This window comes from Lampetra fluviatilis, chromosome 61 (assembly GCF_964198595.1).
Source record: "Lampetra fluviatilis chromosome 61, kcLamFluv1.1, whole genome shotgun sequence".
NCBI lineage: Eukaryota > Metazoa > Chordata > Hyperoartia > Petromyzontiformes > Petromyzontidae > Lampetra > Lampetra fluviatilis.
The window spans coordinates 5,387,249-5,411,539 of record NC_136335.1 but is presented as its reverse complement, the minus strand read 5'-3'; the positions used below and the strand labels follow the sequence as shown (position 1 = coordinate 5,411,539).

At 55.6% G+C, this 24,291-nt stretch overlaps 2 protein-coding genes across 7 annotated transcripts; one reads left to right on the top strand and one right to left on the bottom strand.

Annotated features, from left to right (window-relative positions):
- Nucleotides 1–1,712: 1,712 nt before the first annotated feature.
- On the bottom strand, nt 1,713–16,817 carry DNLZ (DNL-type zinc finger). Its single transcript, XM_078881392.1, has 8 exons — nt 16,708–16,817; nt 11,185–11,283; nt 7,566–7,643; nt 5,228–5,446; nt 4,696–4,852; nt 3,436–3,575; nt 2,688–3,004; nt 1,713–1,804 (listed from the first exon to the last, which is right to left on the bottom strand). Exons 1-8 carry the CDS (start codon nt 16,815–16,817, stop codon nt 1,713–1,715), a joined length of 1,212 nt encoding a protein of 403 aa, XP_078737518.1.
- On the top strand, nt 7,882–23,789 carry NTMT1 (N-terminal Xaa-Pro-Lys N-methyltransferase 1). Of its 6 annotated transcripts, none has more exons than XM_078881461.1 (6): nt 7,888–7,976; nt 16,423–16,528; nt 18,404–18,925; nt 21,073–21,343; nt 22,161–22,261; nt 23,142–23,789. In XM_078881461.1, the coding sequence occupies exons 3-6, from the start codon at nt 18,764–18,766 to the stop codon at nt 23,295–23,297; spliced, it is 690 nt and encodes a 229-aa protein (XP_078737587.1). In that variant the 5' UTR covers nt 7,888–7,976; nt 16,423–16,528; nt 18,404–18,763; the 3' UTR covers nt 23,298–23,789. The 6 variants fall into 6 exon arrangements, with proteins under 6 accessions (XP_078737586.1, XP_078737587.1, XP_078737588.1 ...); XM_078881462.1 differs by having other exon boundaries at nt 7,892–7,984; XM_078881460.1 differs by lacking the exon at nt 16,423–16,528 and having other exon boundaries at nt 7,882–7,976.
- The last annotated feature ends 502 nt before the right edge of the window (nt 23,790–24,291 follow it).

Below are 24,291 nucleotides of genomic sequence, written 5' to 3'. Positions count from 1 at the left end.
CGTCAGCCTCTGGGCTACTGCCGTCCAAGGTGTTAACACCAACTAAGTTAAGTGAATGCGCTGCTCAAGGCACAGACTCTTATCAAAGGGTTTTTTTTGTTTCAGGTGGGCCTGTAGCCAATTGTATTTTCCTGACATGTTGCTTGCATTGTCATATGACCGACCTCTACTGTTTGAGAGGTCCAACCCAAGGCCCTCCACCATCACAGTCACACAGTCTGCTAAACTTTTACCAGTGTGGATCTCAATTGGCTCAACGCCCAGGAATCACTCCACCACATTCCTGCTGCTGTTAACAAACTGGAATATGAACGTCTATGTCATCCCTCCTTTTCAATTTTGCCAGTTCCAAGCGTTCGTCTTTGCTGATAATACTAACGGGTTTCTTAGCATTTTTAAGGATGGTAGCAATTTCATCTCTAGCAACATCTGTCGTGATGTGTCCCAAGCCTTTTAGGGCTACATCAACCTGGGAAATTACGGTATATCATCCACTGGGATATGCTTGGGGGTGACAGCAAAATTCAACCACATAGTCATCCTCTCAGCCGACAAGGGCAATGCCACTGTCATCATGGATAAACCACATACAACAAAATCCAGAACCTTATTGATAGTAGCTACTCCAAAATCAACAAAGCTCCCACTAACAGCCTGACGACAAAAAACCAACAATATCATTACTAGTTCGACCTCTCTAATTGAACCAGCTAAACGGCTCTCCCACAAACCTTCTGCTGCTTGACCACCCAGATTCTATGGTCGTCCTAAGATCCATAAAGAAAGCACTCCACTTCGGCCCATCGTTTCCACTATCAACTCACCTACCTACAAGCTAGCTCGTTTTCTGTCTGACGCCTGGCTTCCATTCACTGGCAAGACTACCTCAGCAGTACTTAATTCAGCTCACCTTGTCTCTCTAATCAAGGGCATTTCATTGTCCCCAGATGATCTTCTAGTCAGCTTTGATGTGGTTTCTCTGTTCACTAATGTTCCGGTGCCTGACACCTTAGCAATAATTGAAGATTTAGTCCAACATGGACTGAACCCCGATGTACCAAGCGGCCCAGGTGTTACGCTCGATGTGTGCACCGAGGGGCTTGAAGGCCCTAGTGGTCAGCTCACGCTTTAAGCGCTGCGGGGCCCGGGGGCCAGAGGTCGCAAACGGGTTTTGATTCCTTACCCGTACCCGGCTGCACCAGGGTCGCAAATAGGTACCCGTACCCAGCCGGGTACGGGTACCCGTTCCCTACCCGTACCCTACCCGAAATGAGTGACAAACGGTTACTCACCAGTGACTCACGGCCTACCCGTACCCGGTCGCACCAGGGTCGCAAACGGGTACCCGTACCCGGCCGGGTACGGGTAGCCGGGTATCGGGTAGGGTACGGGTATCGGGTACCCGATTGCGACCTCTGCCGGGGGCCCTAGTGGTCAGCTCATGCTTCAAGTGCGGAGGGGCCCAAGTGGTCAGCTCACTCTTTAAACACCAAGGGGTCTGGGGGCCCTCACATTGTAAGTGCTGAGAGGTCTGGGGGGGCCTAGTGGTTAGCTCACGCTATACGCACCCAGGGGCCTAGTGGTCAGCTTGCGCTGTGCGCACTGAGAACGACAAGAGGCGGAGGGCACAGAGACGATGCACACATCAGAGGACTTGCAGCTTAGGGTGAGCAGCTTTATGACACGTGCACACAAAAAAGGTCCGACAGACATCAATCGTCGGTGAACATCGACAACTCCGCCGATGAACGATCGATCACCCGCTGTCCCGCCTCCGAAACTCCAACCGGCGCGCAGATGGACGCTGCCACACGCGGTACAAACGGGGTCAAGGCGCAGCCCTGCGACCTCCAGAGGGGGCCCATGCAGAGGGTACTTGGCCTACTCTTCCGTGCTGGCCCAGACGTCTTGGAAAAGGTGGCAGTCCTCAGGGCCGGAATAACCCAGAGGCGAAAAAGGCCCTCTCGTGTGTTGTAAGGTGTATTTTACCATTCCACGTTGAAGGAACAGCGGAGCGACAGTGTCAGCTGAGCCACGGTGTCACCTGAGCGACTGTAGCGCACACATCGGCCGAAATCTGTCTTTGAATGACCACCACGACGTCGTTCACACTTCACTTTGCCACAGCTGCTAAAGCTCGGATGATGGGACGCTGAATGAGTGTTCGTGATGTTTCATTCATTTATTTCGAGTCGAATAAATGTGTGAATATTTACAAAGGTAAATAAATAATTTTTATTTGATGAATTCGTGTTTCTTTTCCCGCAACATGTAATTACTCACAACATACCCAGTAGGCCCTTCCCTTCTATTCGCCTTGGACACCTCATAACCTTAATCCGGCCTTGGGAGTACCCACGCTTTACCCCACCAAACCTGATTTTGCCGATCGACTGCGGCGTAGCGACGAACGCTCCTGGGTGGGTGGACAGGTTTAATAAACTGGCAGTGTGTGATTTTTTTTCACATCCGCCACACCAGGAGATGAAATCGAATCGGCGCGACCTCTGGGGTCGCAAGCCCTCCCGCGTGCTGACCACCAACTCCTCTGCTGTGGCAGCGGCGGCAAACCTCAAAGTATCCCAAGCGTAAGGATCGAATCAATCGACGCGTAAACATCTCCCCCATCTAACCACCCTCGGCCCTCCCCGGGCCCCGCACACCGGGATCCTGGGCCCCCACCCCACCTTGTCCCGGTGAGGCCGGCACCACGGCTCGCCCCACCGCCCCCACGGATCCGCCGTGCCCGGTGGTGACCCCCCGTGATCCGCACTCCCTCGGCCCCGTGACCCCCAGGCTCTCCCCTCCGGACCCCACCTCCTCCATCTCAGACTCCGCCCCCTCCATCCCAGATTCCACTCCGCACCCCGCCCCCTCCACCTCAGGCCCCTCTCTCCCGGGCCCCGCCCCCTCACCCCCAGGCACCGCGGCGAAGTCGGTGGCATCTTCGGTGGGCACGCGGCGAACGAGCTCCCCGCGTGCTGCCAGGATCTCCTCGATGTTCCTGCCGGCACAGCCAGGGGTCAGGCAGGGGGAGAAATCCGATGAGCTATGAAGCTCTTTTTCACAGAACTTCTTTCGCACCGTGCGTAGCCAACCGTGCCGATCGGTGGTGCGAGGGAAGGTCAATAGACTCAACACAAAAAGCAGTTATAAAAAGGAATGGGTTTTCAATCTAGGTGATTTTAAGTGCCAAAGCTCCAAGTGGCTTCAAGGAAAGAGCGTTCCAGACGGCCGCGGAAGCGCATCCGAAAGTGCCGCGCGATGCAGCGGTCACCACCGCCTTTGCTCGACGGTTTTCCAAAAGCCGCCGCCGCTACTGCTGCTGCGAGGATGAGTGGAGTGTCGCGTGGTGATGGTGGTTTATGGCTCCTTGACGAGATCATGCGGTCTCGAAACGAAGACTCCGATTGAGTCTCTCCCCGGCGTACGCACCGCTTGCCCTCCAGGTCGGAGAACCAGCGCAGGTTGTCGGCGATGATGTGGTGATTCCCGCAGCCTGGGCAGGTGACGATCACCACGCCGCTGTGGTACGCCACCTTCGAGATCCGCTTGGCTGTGCGGGTGCTGCACACCTGAGCTCGCACGGACAAAAGAAGAGAAATAACCTCTAAATCTAGATTTGAAGCTTTCGCGACTGCAGGAATCCATACTCTTTGGTTCTTTCGGTAAAGTCACGTAGGTATAAAGTAAAATAAATCACGACGTTTCGATTGCAACACAAGCAATCGTCATCAGCAAATAAAAAAAAATTCTTGCTGTGGTTTTCCCACCTGATGATGATTGCTTGTGTTGCAATCGAAACCTCGTGATTTATTTTATTTTCTACCTACGTGACTTTACCGAAAGAACCAAAGAGTAAATCCCCTTTACTTTGGACTGCAGGAGGGAGGAGGGGGGGGAGGAGGAGGAATCCCATGAGCTATGATGCTCGTTTTTTCACAGATGTCCAGCAAGGGTAGGTCAGAAAATTTGCTACATTATTATTAAATGCTTTTGATCCCAAAAGGTAAGCAAGTCGTGAGAAATAAATGCAAAAAGTACATGAGTACAAACTAAAACGAAACAATTTTAGTTTATTTTACCAAGTACGGCCCACTGAGCTACGTGGCTCTTTGTCAGAAGCGACCTGGCCACAAATGACAGCTCAACGAAGTGGCTCGTCATCATCATCATCATCATGGGGACATTCATAGCAGCAAAATAGCGAGCAGCGGGGCCTGTGAATGCCGGCACGGCTCACGATGGCACGGGGTGGGCGGGCAAGCGCCACCGCCCGGCCCCGGCTGCCGAGTCGACCCGAGGGACGGCCCAGGACCGGTTCAAATATTCCGTCGCCGGTGCTGGTGGCTGTGCGCGGGGATCGAACTCCGGTCGCAGCCGGGTGCCTAGTGCAGCGCGCTAACCGCTGCGCCACCGCTCCCCGTGCGTGCACGCATGCAGTCACGCCTGGTTATCGGTGGAACGGTGGGGGTGGCACGGGGGTGGCAAGGGGGGGCGACATGGGAGTGACACCGGGGGTGGCACGGGGGGCGGCACGGAGATGACATGGGGGATGTGGCACAGGGGATGGCACGGGGAGAGGTGGCACAGGGTGTGGCACGGGGGTGGCAAGGGGGGCAGCACGGGGGTGGCACGGAGGGTGGCACAGGGATGGCACGGGAATGGCATGGGAGGCGCCACGGGGTGCAGCACCTTGCAGGTGAACACCAGCTGGTAGTGCGGCTGCTTCACGGCCCCGAGCGCCGTCGCCGCCCCCGCCGGGTCCGCGTCCGCTCCGCTGCAAAGGCCCCGCCAGGCCCGCTGGTGCCCCGCCGGCGCAGGCGGGGCAAGCGAGGGCCGTAGCGTCGGCCTGCGGGTCGGGGCGGGGGAGACGGCGCCATCAACGGCGTCGCGAGACGGAGAATCCCCTCGGAAGTGGACATCACAGAGCTACCTCTGAGACCCCCTACTTCTTCTCCAAGTGGCGCTCCGGTCATCACAGAACGCCCCACGGAAGCGGTCCCCTTGGTGGCCTTTAGTGCGGCCCCTGAACGTGCGGTCCCCCCCGTGACAATACACAAAGAGTGAGAACACCACCACCCATCATCATCATCGTCGTTGTGCTGCTGTCCAACCCCCCCCCCCCAACAGTTCACACTGACGATGTCTTATCGGCGAAAGTGCCGCCACCACCCCCCCGCCGCCTCTGAACACGAGTGAAGGACGCCGGGTTGGAGGCACCCACCAAGAGGCGAGGGCGCGACGGGCTGCTGTCAGCGGCGCTTGGAGTCCCTCTGACCCACGGACGCCGGGAGGCGTCGCGAGTCCGGGCCGGGTCGCGCGAATCTTCCGGCCGACGCCGGCCGCGAGTCGCGCCGCCACCACCGCCAGTCCCCGCATGCCTCTCGTACCGCCCCACTCCGCTCCGCTGTGGCCGTGGCTCGAGCGAGGGAGAGACTCGGTTCTAGAGAAGGAGGCAGGGGGGCGGGGGGGCGGGGGGGGGCTGGATCTCAAAAGTCGAAGGGCGGCTTCTCTCCGCGAGGTGTCAGGGTCCGCGTTTTAGAGGTCGCAGGAATCAGGCGTCGTCAGGGTCCGGGCGTCCAAGTTATAGGACGCGGAACCCATAGATGTCAACCCTTTATCAGTGCCCCAACTTATTACAGACCAATTCAGACCTTATTGGTCACCCCGTGCCCTTATAAATCTCAACGTGCATCCTACAAAGTCCTATCACAAGGGAGAAACACAAACAGACACATTTTTTGTTGTTGCCTGTATTTTAAAACGGCTGTACGCTGTATGGAAAACTCCATTTCCATGTACAAGAATACGAGGTAAACCGTATGGGTTGACAGTTATGCAGAACCGATCCAGGTTCCAGATTCCACAGCTTGGGGTTTTGTCTGGTCCCAATGTAGTCTGTAGTCCAGCGGAGTGAGTCTTAATGTCCGGGGTTTTAAGCTTCACCTGCCAAAAATGTTGGTCCAAGGATGATCCCGGATGCAGGCGTAAGAGTTATGTACAGTATATGTCAAGGCCGTAATTATAATATATATTGGGGGGGACACATTCTCCCCCCAATACTAAAATATGTTCAAAATGTCACCCCCAATATATTGCTATAAAATGTATTTCTGTTTATATAATTGTGGTCATGGTTGTACTTTACAAATCCCTAATCTCTGCCATTACATACAAGGAAAGAAATAAAAAGTCAATCCCATGTTAGTGAATTTTTTTAAAATTTTAGGCAGGAAATTAGTTTTGAAATTTAGATTTTTTTTCTGGAGGGGGGGACCCCCTGGAAGATTTGGTCCCCCTCAATGTTGACTCCATGGCTACGGCCTTGGTAAACGTTGGACTTCTTTCGCACCGTACGTCGCCAACCGTACTAATCGGAGGTGCGGGGGAAGTACAACAAACTAAACACACAAACAACAACAAAACTAAACACCACCACAGCCGCGGTTGTCAGAGACCAGTACGAACTCACTCAAGGCTCCGAGTCTCGCGAGCTGGTGGGCCTCAGGGGTTTACCTGCCGAGATTTATTCCGCCACGCTTCAAAGTTCCCAGGCTACGGAGCCAGAGTTCTAGACCCAAAGTTTGCCAGAGTTCTAGACCCAAGGTTTGCAGGCGTAGCAGATTTCTAGACCCAAGGTTTGCCAGAGTTTTAGTCCCAAGGTTTGCAGGCGTAGCAAAGTTCTAGACCCAAGGTTTGCCAGAGTTCTAGACCCAAGGTTTGCCAGAGTTCTAGTCCCAAGGTTTGCCAGAGTTCTAGACCCAATGTTTGCCAGAGTTCTAGACCCAAGATTTGCAGGCGTAGCAGAGTTCTAGACCCAAGGTTTGCAGGCGTAGCAGAGTTCTAGACCCAAGGTTTGCCAGAGTTCTAGACCCAAGGTTTGCAGGCGTAGCAGAGTTCTAGACCCAAGGTTTGCCAGAGTTTTAGTCCCAAGGTGTGCAGGCGTAGCAAAGTTCTAGACCCAAGGTTTGCCAGAGTTCTAGTCCCAATGTTTGCCAGAGTTCTAGACCCAAGGTTTGCAGGCGTAGCAGAGTTCGGCATGTGAAGAAGACGCAAGCGCCTGGTCTAGCACCCAGGGAGTTTCAGGTTCGATTTCCCCGATGGTGGCTGTGTCTCTCTCCCACACACATCCACCCGCTGCGTAGTTTTCCAAAGATTCGCGAATCGATGGCGGAGGGTCCAAGCTGCCAGAGTCTCAATGTACCCAGAACCCGGAGTGGCAGGTTCGAGCACCTGACACTGCCCCCACTCTTGGCTCAAGCGATCGAACCTCTGGACCCAGAGTTCCAGGTTCGACTCCCGGCCTCAGTCACTGCCACTCACGCCGTCTCAAGCGATCGAACCTCCGGTCACAGAATTCCAGGTTCGAGTCCCGACCCCAGTCACTGCCACTCACGCCGTCTCAAGCGGTCTAAGCTCCGGTCCCAGAGTTCCAGGTTCGACTCCCGGCCTCAGTCACTGCCACTCACGCCGTCTCAATCAATCGAACCTCCGGTCACAGAGTTCCAGGTTCGAGTCTCGACCCCAGTCACTGCCACTCACGCCGTCTCAAGCGGTCGAACCTCCGGTACCCAGGTCCCCAGAGCTCCAGGTTCCAGGTTCGAGTCTCGATCCACGCTCTCTGCCCGCACTCAACCCCGCTGGGCGAACACGTGGGTCGCGCGGGGCGGGGCGAGGGGGGCGAAGGGGGCGGCGCCACTTCCCAGTGTCGGCGACGCCCATTGGCTCCGGTGTCGAGTCCGTGGGCGTGGCGTGACGGTGCGCGCGTTCACGGCCGCCTGCGATTGGACGAGACGTTGGTGGGGGGTGGGGGCTCGGGCGGCGGCTCGGGCGAGTGGTGGAGCCCCGCGCGCCGTGTACCCCCCCCCCCTCCACCGCCCCCCCCCCACTGGCCACACGCGTGGTGACCGGGGATCGAACGCGGCTGCTTCGGCCTCCTCGGGTGATCAACAACAGAAGCAGCAGCAGCCTCGGTGCGGTGGTGGGTGGGGGGTGTGTGCGTGCTACGCTATGAACGTGGCGATCCAGGTTCGATTCCCACTCACGGCCAACACCAGTGACGATTATCTGAAACCGGTCCTGGGCCTCCCCTAGGTCGACTCAGCCTCAAATGCGTACCTGGTGCCGTGTGTAGACATCGCCACTGGGGAGAGAAAGGCGTGGTGCTGGCCTTCATAGGTGCTCGCTAACAGCACTTGTCCCTACAGTCTGTTAAGGCTATACGGGGGATCTTTATCTTTGTGTGGGTGCGTAGTAGCGCGGTTGTGTGGATGGTTGTGTGGTTGTGTGTGTGGTTGTGTGTGTGGTTGTGTGGGTGGTTGGGTGGTTGTGTGGGTGGTTGGGTAGTTGTGTGGGTGGTTGTGTGTGTGGTTGGGTAGTTGTGTGTGTGGTTGTGTGGGTGGTTGGGTATTTGTCTGGGTGGTTGGGTAGTTGTGCGGGTGGTTGTGTGGGTGGTAGTGTGGGTGAGTGGTTGTGTGTGTGGGTGGTTGTGTGTGGGTGGTTGGGTGGGTGGTTGTGTGGGTGGTTGTGTGGGTGGTTGGGTGGTTGTGTGGATGGTTGGGTGGTTGTGTGGATGGTTGGGTGGTTGTGTGGATGGTTGGGTGGTTGTGTGGGTGGTTGTGTGTCTGGTTGTGTGGGTGGTGGTGGTCGTGGTGGTCGTGGTGGTGGTGTGGTGGTGATTGTTGTTGTGGTGGTGGTTGTGGTGGTGGTGGTGTGGTGGTGATGGTTGTGGTGGTTGTGGTGGTCGTGGTGGTGGTGGTGGTCGTGGTGCTGGTGGTCGTGGTGCTGGTGGTCGTGGTGCTGGTGGTCGTGGTGCTGGTGGTCGTGGTGCTGGTGGTCGTGGTGGTGGTCGTGGTGGTCGTGGTGGTGGTGGTAGTGGTTGTGGTGGTAGTGGTTGTGGTGGTAGTGGTGGTGGTGGTGGTGGTAGTGATGGTAGTGGTTTTGGTGCTGGTGGTGGTTGTGTGGTTGTGTGGGTGGTTGTGTGGTTGTGTGGGTGGTTGTGTGGTTGTGTGGGTGGTTGTGTGGGTGGTTGTGTGGGTGGTTGTGGTGGTGGTTGTGTGGGTGGTTGTGGTGGTGGTTGTGGTGGTGGTGGTAGTGGTGGTAGTGGTTGTGGTGGTGGTAGTGGTTATGGTGCTGGTTGTGGTGGTTGTGGTAGTGGTTGTTGTGGAGCGCCGGGTGGCTAAAGCACAGCAAGTTGGTACAGTAGGGGCACAGGTGGTGCATCAGCCAGTCATCTCGGTCATCTCGGTCAGTCGACCCGTGGCACCTGCTGGGTCTGCCCCGTGACCTCCTGCCAGCGGGCGTTCGACACTTCACGTGGCCTCAAGGTGCACTTGGCCTGGCACAAGCGTCGTGGTGACGTCACCGCCACTTAGTGGCGAATGGCTGTTGTTGTTGTGGTGGTGCTTGTGGTGGTGGTGTTGGGACATGAGAGTGGAGCTGGGGGGGGAGTCGCCACCCAACTCTGGGGACCGGTGGTGAGTTGGGGCGGGCGGTTTACTCTGTCAGTCACAACGGGAGTCGTCGTCAACCCACTCCCTCGTTCGCTGTGTGTGTGGGGAGCGGTGGTGCAGCGGTTAGCGCCACGCTGCGCTACGAACCCGGCGACCGAGTTCGATTCCCGCTCACGGCCCACACAACACCACCAGGTGCGCTGTGTAAAAATAACATCGCCACTGGGGGAGACAAAGGCGGCCGGGCGTGGTTGCTGGCCACCTGCCCCCTCGTGTGCTGTGCCGGCCTTCATAGGTGCTGCTCGCTAACAGCACTTGCCCCAACAGTCTGTTACAGGCTACATGGGGGATCTTTGTCTTTGTTGTCACAGGCGCGACCCTGTAGGGGTTGGGGTAGTAGTGATAGGGGTTGGGGTAGTGATAGGGGTTGGGGTAGTAGTGATAGGGGTTGGGGTAGTAGTGATAGGGGTTGGGGTAGTGATAGGGGTTGGGGTAGTGATAGGGGTTGGGGTAGTAGTGATAGGGGTTGGGGTAGTGATAGGGGTTGGGGTAGTGATAGGGGTTGGGGTAGTAGTGATAGGGGTTGGGGTAGTGATAGGAGTTGGGGTAGTGATAGGAGTTGGGGTAGTGATAGGGGTTGGGGTAGTGATAGGGGTAGTGATAGGGGTTGGGGTGGTGATAGGGGTAGGGGTGGTGATAGGGGTAGTGATAGGGGTTGGGGTAGTGATAGGGGTAGGGGTGGTGATAGGGGTTGGGGATAGTGATAGGGGTTGGGGTAGAGATAGGGGTAGTGATAGGGGTTGGGGTAGTGATAGGGGTTGGGGTAGTGATAGGGGTTGTGATAGGGGTAGGGGTGGTGATAGGGGTAGGGGTGGTGATAGGGGTAGTGATAGGGGTTGGGGTAGTGATAGGGGTTGGGGTAGTGATAGGGGTTGGGGATAGTGATAAAGGTTGCCAAGGTTGGGGTGGTGATAGGGGTAGGGGTGGTGATAGGGGTTGGGGTAGAGATTGGGGTAGTGATAGGGGTTGGGGTAGTGATAGGGGTTGTGATAGGGGTAGGGGTGGTGATAGGGGTAGGGGTGGTGATAGGGATTGGGGTAGTGATAGGGGTTGGGGTAGTGATAGGGGTTGGGGTAGTGATAGGAGTTGGGGTAGTGATAGGGATTGGGGTAGTGATAGGGGTTGGGGTGGTGATAGGGGTTGGGGTAGTGACAGGGGTTGGGGTGGTGATAGGGGTTGTGATAGGGGTTGGGGTGGTGATAGGGGTAGGGGTGGTGATAGGGGTAGTGATAGGGGTTGGGGTAGTGATAGGGGTAGGGGTGGTGATAGGGGTTGGGGATAGTGATAGGGGTTGGGGTAGTGATAGGAGTTGGGGTAGTGATAGGGATTGGGGTAGTGATAGGGGTTGGGGTGGTGATAGGGGTTGGGGTAGTGACAGGGGTTGGGGTGGTGATAGGGGTTGGGGTAGTGATAGGAGTTGGGGTAGTGATAGGGGTTGGGGTAGTGACAGGGGTTGGGGTAGTGATAGGGGTTAGGGTAGTGGTAGGGTTGGGGTAGTGATAGGATGGTTGCCCTGTGTTGTGCAGCTTGTTGTAGTGAAGAGGGTTTGTCCTGTTTGCTGCAGGTGGAGTTGGTTCAGTGGAGGGGAACGAGAGAGATAGCGACGGTGGAGATTTGGAGCGTAGGGGACGGGACGGCACAGGGTAGTGAGATGTAACTCATCTCTAACCACGGCAGTTTCTGTCCCTCGTGTGGAAACTGCGGGCAGAGGGCTCGCGTGTCGGCATGCGTCCACGTGTGTTCGTACAACGCACGCCAGTTGTGCCATCTGGCACAATGGGGAGCACGCGGGGTGCATCTGCCAATCATCTCAGTCAACCCGTAACACATGGCTCCATCACGTGACCTCATCCACCAAGCCCGGCACAGCAGTCAACCCATGGTACCTGCGTCTGTTCCGTGACCACGTCCTGCACCTAGCCTGGCACAGCAGTCAACCCGTGGCACCTAGGTCTGTCCCGTGGCTTCCTCCACCTATCCCGGCACAGCAGTCAACCCATGGTACCTGCGTCTGTTCCGTGACTACCTTCTGCACCTAGCCTGGTACCAGCAGTCAACCCGTGGCACCTGGGTCCATCCCGTTACCTGCCAGCAACAGCGAGCTTTTCACATGTCACGTGACGGCATCGGAGTGCACCCAGCCTGGCGCAAGAGCCGTGGTGGTATTGGCGGTGAACGTAGGCTGCTGTTGCGTGCGTGTTTACTAAGTGGTGGGGATGTCATCACGGCGTTTGTGCCAGGCTATTTTGCACGTTGAGGCCACGTGAAGTGCAGAACGCCCGCTGGCAGGAGGTCACAGGACAGACCCAGGTGCCACGGGTCGACTGACTGAGAGGACTGGCAGACCTGTGCTCCCTACAGTGCTGTGTTTTAGCCGCCCAGCTCTCCGCTCGTTGTTGTGAGCGTCGCTCCTCTGCCCTCCGTTGTTGCTGGAGGGCGACTGCCTCCAACTGCCCAGTAGCAGCGTCCTTCACGAGCCTCCTCCAGAGAGGCCGATCTCGACACCGCTGGTACCGGTCATTGGCAAGTCCACTCAGCTCCACGTCCGCTTGTACCACATCACTCCATCTCTTCTCCAGCCCGCGCTGTGCGCGTTTAGCCCCCCCTCTATCCGGCCAAACGAAAACAGTTTGGGCGTGCGGTGGCCTGGGCATGCCACCGCATGCCGTGTGTGTCCTTCGGGCCACACACACACTTGGATACGGACGCAGTGACATACGAGCAGACGGATGGACACTAATAATTATTATTTCAACGCAAAAGGGAGTGAGCGTGCAAACTAACAACAACAGTAGCCAATGGGGTTTACACGAAACCCAGGCCAGGTGCCGCGGTTAGGAGGCGGAATCCGATGAGTTCTGAAGCTATTTTCAACTGATGTCCAGCAGTAGGGACGACGTCAGACATTTACAACAACAAACGATGCGATACTCGACTCAAACGAACCACAACACCTCGCTGATCTCGTCAAGGAGCATAAACCATCATCACGCGACACTCCGCTCATCCTCGCAGCAACAGCAGCGGCGGCTTTTGGCTGCATATCACATTGCTTTCAAGTGCGCTTCTGTGGCCGTCTGGAACGCTCTTCCTTCCGATATTAGAAAGCCACTGGGGCTACACACTTTTAATTCAGCATCCAGATTGAAAACTCATTTCTTTTGAACTGTTTTTTGTGTTTAGTTTGGTGTCGTTCGCCCGCACCTCCGATTAGTACGGTTGGCTACGGACGGTGTGAAAAAAGTTCAACATACATACAAAGATCCCCTGTATAGCCTTAGCAGACTGTTGGGGCAAGTGTTGTTAGCAAACTCCTATGAAGGCCGGCAGGGCAAACGAGTGGGTTGGTGGCCAGCACCACGCCCGACCGCTTTTGTCTTCCCAGTGGCGATGTTTACACATCGCACCAGATACTCATTTGAGGCTGAGTCGTATGTATTTATTAATTACAATACTGTATTGCACAGTAAAATGTAAAGTAAAAAAAACAAGGTAAATTCTTAGCCTACCTATATGAACTGCAATTTAATAGAAAGTTTTTTTCAGGAAACAATCCTATCTGCTATGAAAACTTTTAATATGCATTGAACGTATTGTATCGTGGTAACCCTAAAATTAAATCGCTAAAGCTACGTATCATACATGCATTGAACGTACAGTATCGTACCTTGTACGCTGCTGTGTTTCCCTGTCGCGCGAAATTTTTAATATTTAACAATTTTGTCGTATCGCCATCGTTAGATCGAAATATCGTAAGTCGGACCATCATAACTCGGGGACTATCCGTATACAATAGGAGTCTGGGTCGGGATCGTGCCCACGACCTCCTGTACGCCAGGTGAGGTCGTTAACATCTCCTAGCCACCACACGGACGACGATGACGATGGGTGAACCGGCTCTGTTCCTCACGTGGGGAGGGGGCCCCAGGCTGTGGAATCCCACTCCCGAGGCCCACTTCATCTTAAGGGGCTTTCCTGTTTCTCGAGTCGTACGTTTTGGGGTTGGGCTTGATTCGGGGGGGTACATCTCCTGGCGTGTGACGCCTGTGTGTTTGGACTTTTTAAATCCTTTATATTAAGTTCGCTTGCTTGCTTGCGCGCTTACGACCGTGCAAATCTTTCGGTCGTTTTTTAACCCACTTCCCGTGATCCAATCGAGCTGACATTTTGCACACAGACTCGTTGTGCGTGACAATTTATTTTCGTGAAATTTTTTTCCAAAATTTTCCACTTTTTAGGAAAAAGAAAAAGTCATATTTAATTTAAAATACCAATGTGATAAAAATGAAACTCTTACTCAAGAAAAACAGAAATGAATAATAAAATAAAACCGATGCCACGCATATAAAGGATTTATAGTGAAAAACTTTGTTTTTACGGGTTAATTTTTTTCGGGTTCGATCGCGTGGATGTAAACGTGGCGTTGAACCCGCCTCCATCCGCATCACAGAAAGTTAGCGAGGTTTGTACGGAAGGAAACATGAAGCCGGTTGTAATCGCCAGCGAAATGTCGTACTCAAATGGTAAGTGTTGTGGATTTACTCTCCGCCGACACAGTGGTGTGCTAGAAGTAGCAACTAATTGGCGCGTATTATTTACGAGACAAACTTTACTAATTGGCTCTGGTCGGGTGGTGGTGGATTAGCAACACGTTTATATTTACGTGATCTAACCCAAAAACAAACCTATATCTATATATATAAAAGGGAAATTTGTGATTATGTCTGTCTGTTGAAAATGCTTAGCGTACTTCCCGACATGCAACAAACTTGAAATTTGCCATGTGGGTACTTTCCAGCAGAGGTGGGACAAAGTCATTGTTATGCAAGTCCAAGTCGAGTCGCAAGTCATCAAATTCATGACTCGAGTCTGACTCGAGTCCAAGTCACATGACTCGAGTCCACATCTCATAGGTGGGACAAAGTCATTGTTATGCAAGTCCAAGTCGAGTCGCAAGTCATCAAATTCATGACTCGAGTCTGACTCGAGTCCAAGTCACATGACTCGAGTCCACACCTCTGCTTTCCAGACTGTGCACCATGCACAAATTATAAAAAAATTACTTTTGTATTTTTTGGGGGGGGGGGGGGGGTGCGCAATAATGCATATATTTTGCACGGCAAGTGAGCTGTGACGTCACATCTGTCATGTGACCCGTGTGCGGAAACGTCACGCAGTGTGCCTGCTGATGTCACCCCCAACCCTCCGTGGGTAAAGTGCCATACAAATGTGTGCAGGTCTCAGGCGTTCTTCACGCAGCATTGCTTTATTAGTTCAGTCGTTTACTGCCGTACGCACCCTGAAAGTTGTGTGTGTCTGCAGCAAGCACGTGTATGTGTGGGAGGAGCGGTAGTGTGGTGGTTAGCGTGCTGCGCTACGAACCCGGCGACCCGAGTTCGATTCCCGCTCACGGCCACCACCGGTGACGATTATTTAAACCGGGGGCTTCCCAAGGTCGACTCAGCCTCAAACGAGTAACTGCTGTGGTGTGTGAACATCGCCACTGGGGAGACAAAGGCGGCCAGGCATCGTGAATCCAAGTCCCGGGCGAAGCCGGGTAGTAAAGCTAGTTATTGTATATTCGGAGTTTGCGTCTCTCTCTCTCTCCCCGTGGCCGCATGGATTTTTCTCAAGGTCCTCCGGTTTTCCCCTCCACATTTAGAATCAACGTCACACGTTCAGAGCATTTGGCCGCTATGAATTCGTGATGAAAGATAAGCCACTTCGGTGAGCTGTCATTCATGGGCAGGTAGCCTTTGAAAGAGAGCTACATTGCTCGGTGTGCCTTGCCTGGTAAAATAGTTTAGTTTAACACGCAGGTTTTCGCGACCAGTATCATCCATAATACAGGTTTTTTTTTGGTTTAGATCGCATCAATATATAAATGTGACTGTCGCCTGATGAAGCTCTTTGTAATTACTGGTGAAACGTCGTACTCAGATTGTCAATGTTGTGGCTTGGCTCTCCAACACACCAGTGTTGCTGTACTAGTATACTACACTATACACTACACTATACACTACTATACACTACACTATACACTACACTATACACTACACTATACATTACTATACACTACACTACTATACACTACACACTACACTATACACTACTATACACTACACTATACACCACTATACACTACACTATACACTACACTATACACTACACTATACACTATACTATACACTACACTACTATACACTACACTACTATACACTACACTATACACTAGTGCTGTACTAGTGACGAATTGGCCACGTTCTGTTTACGTGACAAACCTTACTAGTTGGCTGTGTCGGGTGGTGGCGGGTTTAACGACACGTTTATATACTTACGCGATCTCACCCAAAAAAGTGTTTCATGGAGAAATAGTTTAGCTTTAAATAATGTTTACATTGGCGTCAGCCTAAGTGGTTTTATTTTGTTCCCCAATGAACAGTGACCTCCATACAGCGACCTCCATGCAGTGCCCCGTGACCTCCATGCAGTTCCCCGTGACCGCTCTGGCTCTCCATGTAACTTTTGATGGTGGATCTCTGGTCTAACGCCAGTGGCGAGACGGGCGATGAATGAGGCAGTCTCTGGCGCAGTCCAATCGGTGTCAAGGACGATGCGTACATTTTGATCAAAGCGTATTTGTCCGTGCGTTTGCTACCACAGGCGCGGCGTACGTACGTTGAACTTCTATATCCCACTGGGATATTTGCACAGGGTTGGTGTACGGTAATTTTTTCTGCAATATTTTGCTGTCTTTTCTTGGATTTTCTGTTTGCACATAGTCACTTTAAGATGTTTTCTTGTTCATGTTTTTTTTTTGTTGCGGTTGCACCCGATTCAAGAGCCGAATGGCTCACAGGGCTATACCTAATAAATGAACGTTGAACTATCTCACCACTGTACGCAGCCAGCCACGCTGATCGGAGGTGCCGGGGGAAGGACAACACACTAAAAACAACGCAAAGAGCGATCCTAAAGAAACGAGTTTGTCCATCGTCGAGTTGACTTAAAAGGTGTGTGGCTGCCGTGGCTTCCTAATAGCGGAAGGAGGAGCGCTCCAGTTGTAAAGAGGTGATGTGCGGTAAATGCAGCCTCCATGCCTCGAGATAGGTGTGTGTCCGTTTGGTGTTAAGATGTTCCAACATCCGAAGTCGTTCCAACATCCTGACACCTCGCCGTGCGTTGTTGTTACCGGACAGCGCAAAGCCGTCGCTTGTCTCGCAGCTCCTCGTTATCCCACGCGGTGGGTAGGTGGCGACGGCCGCCGCCGTGCTCTCTCCGCTGCTGGCCAGAGGCTGCCATGGCCCCCGTCCCCCCCCCCGTCACCCCCGCCACGGGGCGGTCTCTGGCTGTGTGCGCCTGCCTTTTATAGCCGTGCCGGCGGCCGGGCTCCACCGCCCCGGCTAAAGTTAGAATAGCGGCACAACGGCGCTGGCGTTGCGCTGCTCGCCCGGTCTCGCGTGTGCTCGCTCGCTCGCTCATAGGCACGCACGTGCTCGCTGGACACACGGTGACACACACGCGGTGACACACATAGACACACGGTGACACACACAGACACACGTTGATATACAGACACGCGGTGACACGCGCAGGGACACGCGGTGACACACACAGACACGGTGACACACACAGACACACGTTGATATACAGACACGCGGTGACACGCGCAGGGACACGCGGTGACACACACAGACACGGTGACACACACAGACACACGTTGATATACAGACACGCGGTGACACGCGCAGGGACACGCGGTGACACACACATAGACACACGGTGACACACACAGACACACGTTGATATACAGACACACGGTGACACGCGCAGGGACACGCGGTGACACACACAGACACGGTGACACACACAGACACACGTTGATATACAGACACGCGGTGACACGCGCAGGGACACACGGTGACACACACAGACACACGGTGACACACACCGACACACGTTGATATACAGACACGCGGTGACACGCGCAGGGACATGCGGTGATGCGCACAGGGATGCGCGTGGACACAGAGGAACGCGCGTAGACACACTCAGTGACACACAGGGACACGCGTTGACACACAGGGACACGCGTTGACACACACAGACACGTGGTAACACATACAGTCATGTGGTGACACAAACGGACACGCGGTAACACACACAGACGTACACAGTTACACACATTCTCACACGCACACAGTCACACACAAGTCACACAGTCACACAGTCGCACACACACAGTCACACAGTCGCACTCACACATTCACACACACATTCACACACTCACACAGTCACTCAGTCACACAGTCGCAGTCACACAGTCACACAGTCACGCACACAGTCACACAGTCACACAGTCACACAGTCACACAGTCACACAGACACACAGACACACATCCACACAGTCGTACAGTCACACACGCACACAGTTACATGCACACAGTCACACGCACAAAGTCACACGCACAAAGTCACACGCACAAAGTCACACGCACACAGTCATACAGTCACTCAGTCACACAGTCACACGGACACAGTTACTCAGTCACACAGTCGCAGTCACACAGTCACACATTCACACAGTCACTCAGTCACACAGTCGCAGTCATACAGTCACACATTCACACAGTCACTCAGTCACACAGTCGCAGTCACACAGTCACACGGACACAGTCGTTCAGTCACACACGCACACAGTCACACGCACACAGTCACACGCGCAAAGTCACACGCACACAGTCGCAGTCACACGCACACAGTCATACAGTCACACATTCACACGGACACAGTCGTTCAGTCTCACTCACACAGTCACACAGTCACACGCACATTCACACAGTCGCACTCACACAGTCTCACGCGTGCATCGTCTGCGTTTCCCACAGGCTCCGGTCGAGTCTGGTCCACGCGCAGGCGTGAGGAGGAGCAGGATCAGGAGGAGCAAAAGCGGCAACGTCCTGTTGGAGGACTGTTGCAGAAGACCTCGTGGGGAGAGTCATCGCGAGGACTTGGCGGGAGTGAGGAGGGGACAGTGAAGAGGTTTTGGGAGTGAAGAGGTGTTGGAAGTGAGGAGGTGTCGGCGAAGAGGTGTTGGGAGTGAGGAGGGGAGAGTGAAGAGGTGTTGGGAGCGAGGAGAGGTCGGTGAGGAGGTGTTGGGAGTGAGGAGGAGGTGCCGTTGAGGAGGCGTCCAGTCGAGGAGGCAGGGCGTCAACGAGGAGGAGGAGGAGGAGGCAGAGGAGGCGGCGATGACGAGCGAGGTGATTGACGACGAGCCCGAGTTCTACAGCCGGGCGGAGGAGTACTGGCGGCAGACGTCGCCCACCGTGGACGGCATGCTGGGCGGCTACGGCCACATCTCCAGCATCGACATCGCCGCCTCGCGCAAGTTCCTGCTGCGCTTCCTCGACGTGAGCACCCCTGTGCTCGCTAACAGCACTCGCCCCTACAGTCTGTTAAGGCTATATGGGGGATCTTTGTGTTGAGTGAGTACCTGTGTGTACCTGTGTGTGAGTACCTGTGTGTGAGTACTTGTGTGTGACTGTGTGTGTGTACCTGTGTGTGTGTGAACCTGTGTCTGTGTACCTGTGTGTGACTGTGTGTGTACCTGTGAGTGAGTACCTGTGTGTATGTGTGTGTACTTGTGTGTGTCTGTATCTGTGTGTGTACCTGTGTGTGTGTGTGTGTGTGAACCTGTGTGTGTGTACCTGTGTGTGTGTGTACCTGTGTGTGTGTGTACCTGTGTGTGTGTGTACCTGTGTGTGTGTGTGTATGAGTACCTGTGTGTGTGTGTGGGTACCTGTGTGTGTGATGAGTGAATACCTGTGTGTGTGTACCTGTGTGTGTATGTACCTGTGTGTGAGTACCTGTGTGTGTATGAGTGTGGGGAGCGCTAGTGTAGCGGTTAGCGCGCTGCGCTATGAACCTGGCGACCCGGGTTCGATTCCCGCTCACGGCCAACACCAGTGACGATTATCTGAACGGGTCCTGGGCCTCCCCTAGGTCGACTCAGCCTTAAATGAGTACCTGGTGCGGTGTGTAAACATCGCCACTGGGGAGACAAAGGCGGTCGGGCGTGGTTGCTGGCCACCCACCCTCTCGTGTACCGTTCCGGCCTTCATAGGTGCTCGCTAACAGCACTTGCCCCTACAGTCTGTTAAGGCTATACGGGGATCTTTGTCTTTGTTGTGTATGAGTACCTGTGTGTGTGTGTGTGGGTACCTGTGTGTGTGATGAGTGAATACCTGTGTGTGTGTACCTGTGTGTGTATGTACCTGTGTGTGTGTGTGGGTACCTGTGTGTGTGTGTACCTGTGTGTGAGTACCTGTGTGTGCCTGTGTGTGAGTACCTGTGTGTGTGTGATGAGTGAGTGTATCTGTGTGTGTGTGATGAGTGAGTATCTATGAGAGTACCTGTGAGTACCCGTGTGGGGAGCGGTAGTGTAGTGGTTAGCGGGCTGCGCTATGAACCCGGCAACCAGAGTTCGATTCCCCGCTCACAGCCAACACCACCGGTGACGATTATAATCTGCACCGGTCCTAGGCCTTCCCTAGATCTACTCAGCCTGAATAGAGTACCCGGTGCGGTGTGTAGTAAACATCGCCACTAGGGGAGACAAAGGCGGCCGGGCGTGGTGCTGGCCACCCACCTCATTAATAATCATGAGCGGGTGACGTCACTCCACATGGAGCTCCCCCCCCCCTCATCAATAATAATGAGCTGATGACGTCACTCACGTGGACCCCGCTCCCACCCCCTCATTAATAATCATGAGCGGGTCATTATTTTATGTTGAATATTTCAGGATGAACTGCAATACGCGACGGCTACGGGCTAGTGTACAATAACATGGGTTTAGTTTTTGGGTTAGATCGCGTAAAACATAAATGCGTTGTTATCATCCACCACCACAACCACCACCCGACGACCTCCTGTACACGAGGTGAGGTCGTCAACGTCCCGCCACCGCGGTGAGATGTCAACGAATCAAACATCCGGGTGGGGGGGTGAGTGCGGAGGATCTTTGTCTTTTGAGGGGGCAGCATCGTCCGTTGGGGGGCGCACCTGCTCTGTGAGTGGCTCAGAGTCACTCTGTCACTGTGTCCGTACGTGCCCGTGTGTGTCCGTCCATACGTGTCCGTCCGTGTGTGTCCGTGCGTGTCTCTGTAACTGTGTTCGTGTGTGTCCGTATCCGTCCGTGTGTGTCCGTGTGTGTCTCTGTAACTGTGTCTGTGTGTGTCCGTCCGTGTGTGTCCGTGTGTGTCTCTGTAACTGTGTCCGTGTCTGTGTCCGTCTGTGTGTGTCCGTGTGTGTCCGTGCATGTCTCTGTAACTGTGTACATCCGTGCGTGTCCGTGTCCGTCCGTGTGTGTCCGTGCGTGTCTCTGTAACTGTGTCCGTGCGTGACTGTACGTCCATCCGTACGTGTACGTCCGTCCGTACGTGTCTGTCCGTACGTGTATGTCTGTCCGTGTGTGTCCGTGCATGTCTCTGTACCTGTGTCCATCCGTGCGTGTCCGTGCGTCCGCCTGTACCCCACCCCCCCCCCACCCCCACAGAAGGGGGAGGGTGGTGGGGGCTCGGGCAAGACCGGCAGGGGCCGTGCGCTGGACTGCGGCGCCGGCATCGGCCGCATCACCAAGCGGCTGCTGCTGCCGCTGTTTCGTTGCGTGGACCTGGTGGACGTGACTCCGGGATTCTTGGAGCGCGCCAAGGCCCACCTGGGTCCCGAGGCGTCGTCGCGCGTCGGCAACTTCTACTGCTGCGGCCTGCAGGACTTCTCCTTCGGCGACGAGACCTACGACGTGGTGTGGATCCAGTGGGTGATCGGTGAGTGGGCGAATTGGTGTGTGGGTGAGAAGTGTTGACCCTACCGTGTGACCGTGTTGTGGTTGACCTACCGTGTGACTGTGTTGTGGTTGACCTACCGTGTGACTGTGTTGTGGTTGACCTACCGTGTAACCGTGTTGTGGTTGACCTACCGTGTGACTGTGTTGTGGCTGACCTACCGATTGACCGTGTTGTGGTTGACCTACCGTGTGACTGTGTTGTGGTTGACCTACCGTGTAACCGTGTTGTGGTTGACCTACCGTGTGACCGTGTTGTGGTTGACCTACCGTGTGGCCGTGTTGTGGCTGACCTACCGTGTGACTGTGTTGTGGTTGACCTACCGTGTGACCGTGTTGTGGTTGACCTACCGTGTGGCCGTGTTGTGGCTGACCTACCGTGTGACTGTGTTGTGGTTGACCTACCGTGTGACCGTGTTGTGGTTGACCTACCGTGTGACTGTGTTGTGGCTGACCTACCGTGTGACTGTGTTGTGGTTGACCTACCGAGTGACTGTGTTGTGGTTGACCTACCGTGTGGCCGTGTTGTGGTTGACCAACCGAGTGGTCGTGTTGTAGTTGACCTACCGTGTGACTGTGTTGTGGCTGACCTACCGTGTGACCGTGTTGTGGTTGACCTACCGTGTGACCGTGTTGTGGTTGACCTACCGTGTGGCCGTGTTGTGACTGACCTACCGTGTGACTGTGTTGTGGTTGACCTACCGTGTGGCCGTGTTGTGGTTGACCAACCGAGTGGCCGTGTTGTAGTTGACCTACCGTGTGACCGTGTTGTGGTTGACCCTACCGTGTGGTGGACGCAGGCCACCTGACGGACGAGCACCTGGTGGGCTTCCTGGCGCGGTGTCGCGGCGCCCTGCGGCCCGGTGGGGTCGTGTGCATCAAGGACAACATGGCGTCGCAGGCACGGCCCGCACTGCCCCCAGGGCCAACACTGCCCCCAGGGCCAACACTGCCCCCAGGGCCCACACGGCCCCCAGGGCCCGCATGGCCTCTAGGACCTGCACGGTCCCTAGGCCAACACGGCCCCTCGGGTCTGCATAGCTGTATGGGCCCCATCGGCCTGCACGACCCCTTAGCCAACACGGCCTCTAGGGCCCGCACATGGCTCGATCGGACCAATCGGCCCACACGGCCCCTCGTCCCTAACGACTCGGCCCTATTGCCACTAACAAACCCCGCCGCCTTGGCCCTGAAACGACCCCGGCCCCATCTCCGCTCGTGAGAGGCCCCGGCTGGCCGCGCGGGGGGTGAGGGAGGCACGGCCGCGGAACGGCGGAGACGCGGGGTACGGGACGGGACCAAGGGCAGCGAGAGACGACAGGAGCGAGGTCAGACGGGGGGAGGGGAGGGGGGCCACGACCTCGGGAGGGATTTACAGAGTGAGAAATGTCCACAGACGGTGGCGGTGGGAGGCAGGGCGCCCTGGCGGAGTTGGGGGGCATGGGGGGGCCGGAATTGTGGGGAAGGTTGTTGGCGAGGAGTGAAGTCGTCGGCGGGACGGCCAAGGGGGTAGAAGGGCGTTTGCGGCCGTGACGGTGACGCTGTGCCATGACGGTGCCGTGACGGTGCCGTGACGATGCCGTGACGGTGACGCTGTGCCGTGACGCTGTGCCGTGACGCTGTGCCGTGACGGTGCCGTGATGGTGACGCTGTGCCGTGACGCTGTGCCGTGACGCTGTGCCGTGACGGTGCCGTGACGGTGCCCTGACGCTGTGCCGTGACGCTGTGCCGTGACGCTGTGCCGTGACGCTGTGCCGTGACGGTGGCGTGTTTCCCCGCAGGGCGTGGTGCTGGACGAGGCGGACAGCAGCGTGTGCCGCGAGCTGTCGCTGGTGCGCGCCCTGGTGGAGCGCAGCGGCCTGCGAGTGGTCGCCCAGGAGCCCCAGGACAACTTCCCCAAGGAGATCTACACCGTGTGGACTCTGGCGATGCAGTAGCGGTGCGTGGGAGGGGGTTGCCCGCAGGGGCCCACCGCCACCACCGCCGCCACCACCGCCGCCACCACCAACCACGGCGTTCGGTTCGTTGACGCAGCTTCGTGAGAATGGTGTTCGCTCAACGGGGGACGTCGGGCGACGCTTCTACTTTGTGCTCGCGCCGGAGCGTCTCTCGCCAGAGTTCTGGCGACCACCGCCGCCGTGCTTACGGATGGGCAGGGGGTCGATCGTCCGGCGTTGCGGGGGACAGAGACCCGGGGGGACTCGCGACCCGTCATAGCCAAGCCCGTTTGGGGGGGGGGGGGGGGTGGGGTTTGCCGCGGCGACGCCGATAACGATCGGGACGCGTCGCGCGATGTGCCCATGAGGTTCGCGTCGTCGTTGGTTTTCGTTTTGCTACGAGAGGATAATAGCGACGACACACGGCAATAAAACAATTCAGAACGTGCACGTTGCCGTCAAAAATACACGGTCGATTTCCGGGCGCGACTCTGGTGGTGGCGGGGGGGATGGGGGGGGGGGTTGGGGGGGAGTTGGGGGGGGGGGGGGTTGGGGGGGGGGGTGGATCGCCCCACGGAGCCCCCGGTTCGGGGGGGTTCCTCCTCGCACCCCGGCAGCCAAGAACTGATGGGCAAGCGGCCTTCACACAGCCGTCACTCTTACAAGCGGCGGTGAATTTGACGGCGCTGTTGCTGCTTCGGCTCCTATGGTGCAGCTACTGTGTGTAGCTGGAACGGTTGGATCAGCCGCAGATGAACGGCGCTCTGCCCGGTACGCCCGCGGTTCGGGAGGGGACGGAGAGCGAGTTTTAAGTTTCATTATTTTTCCAGGTAATGCCCACTGGGCTCCTATTTCAGAAGCGACCTGGCCACAAATGATAGCTCAACAAAGCGGCTTAAAATTATCATCGTTGTGTGGACGCAACGTTACGCTGACGCTACGCTTGGGTTAACGGGGAGAACGGAAAGACTTGAGCTGACGGAACAACCAGAAT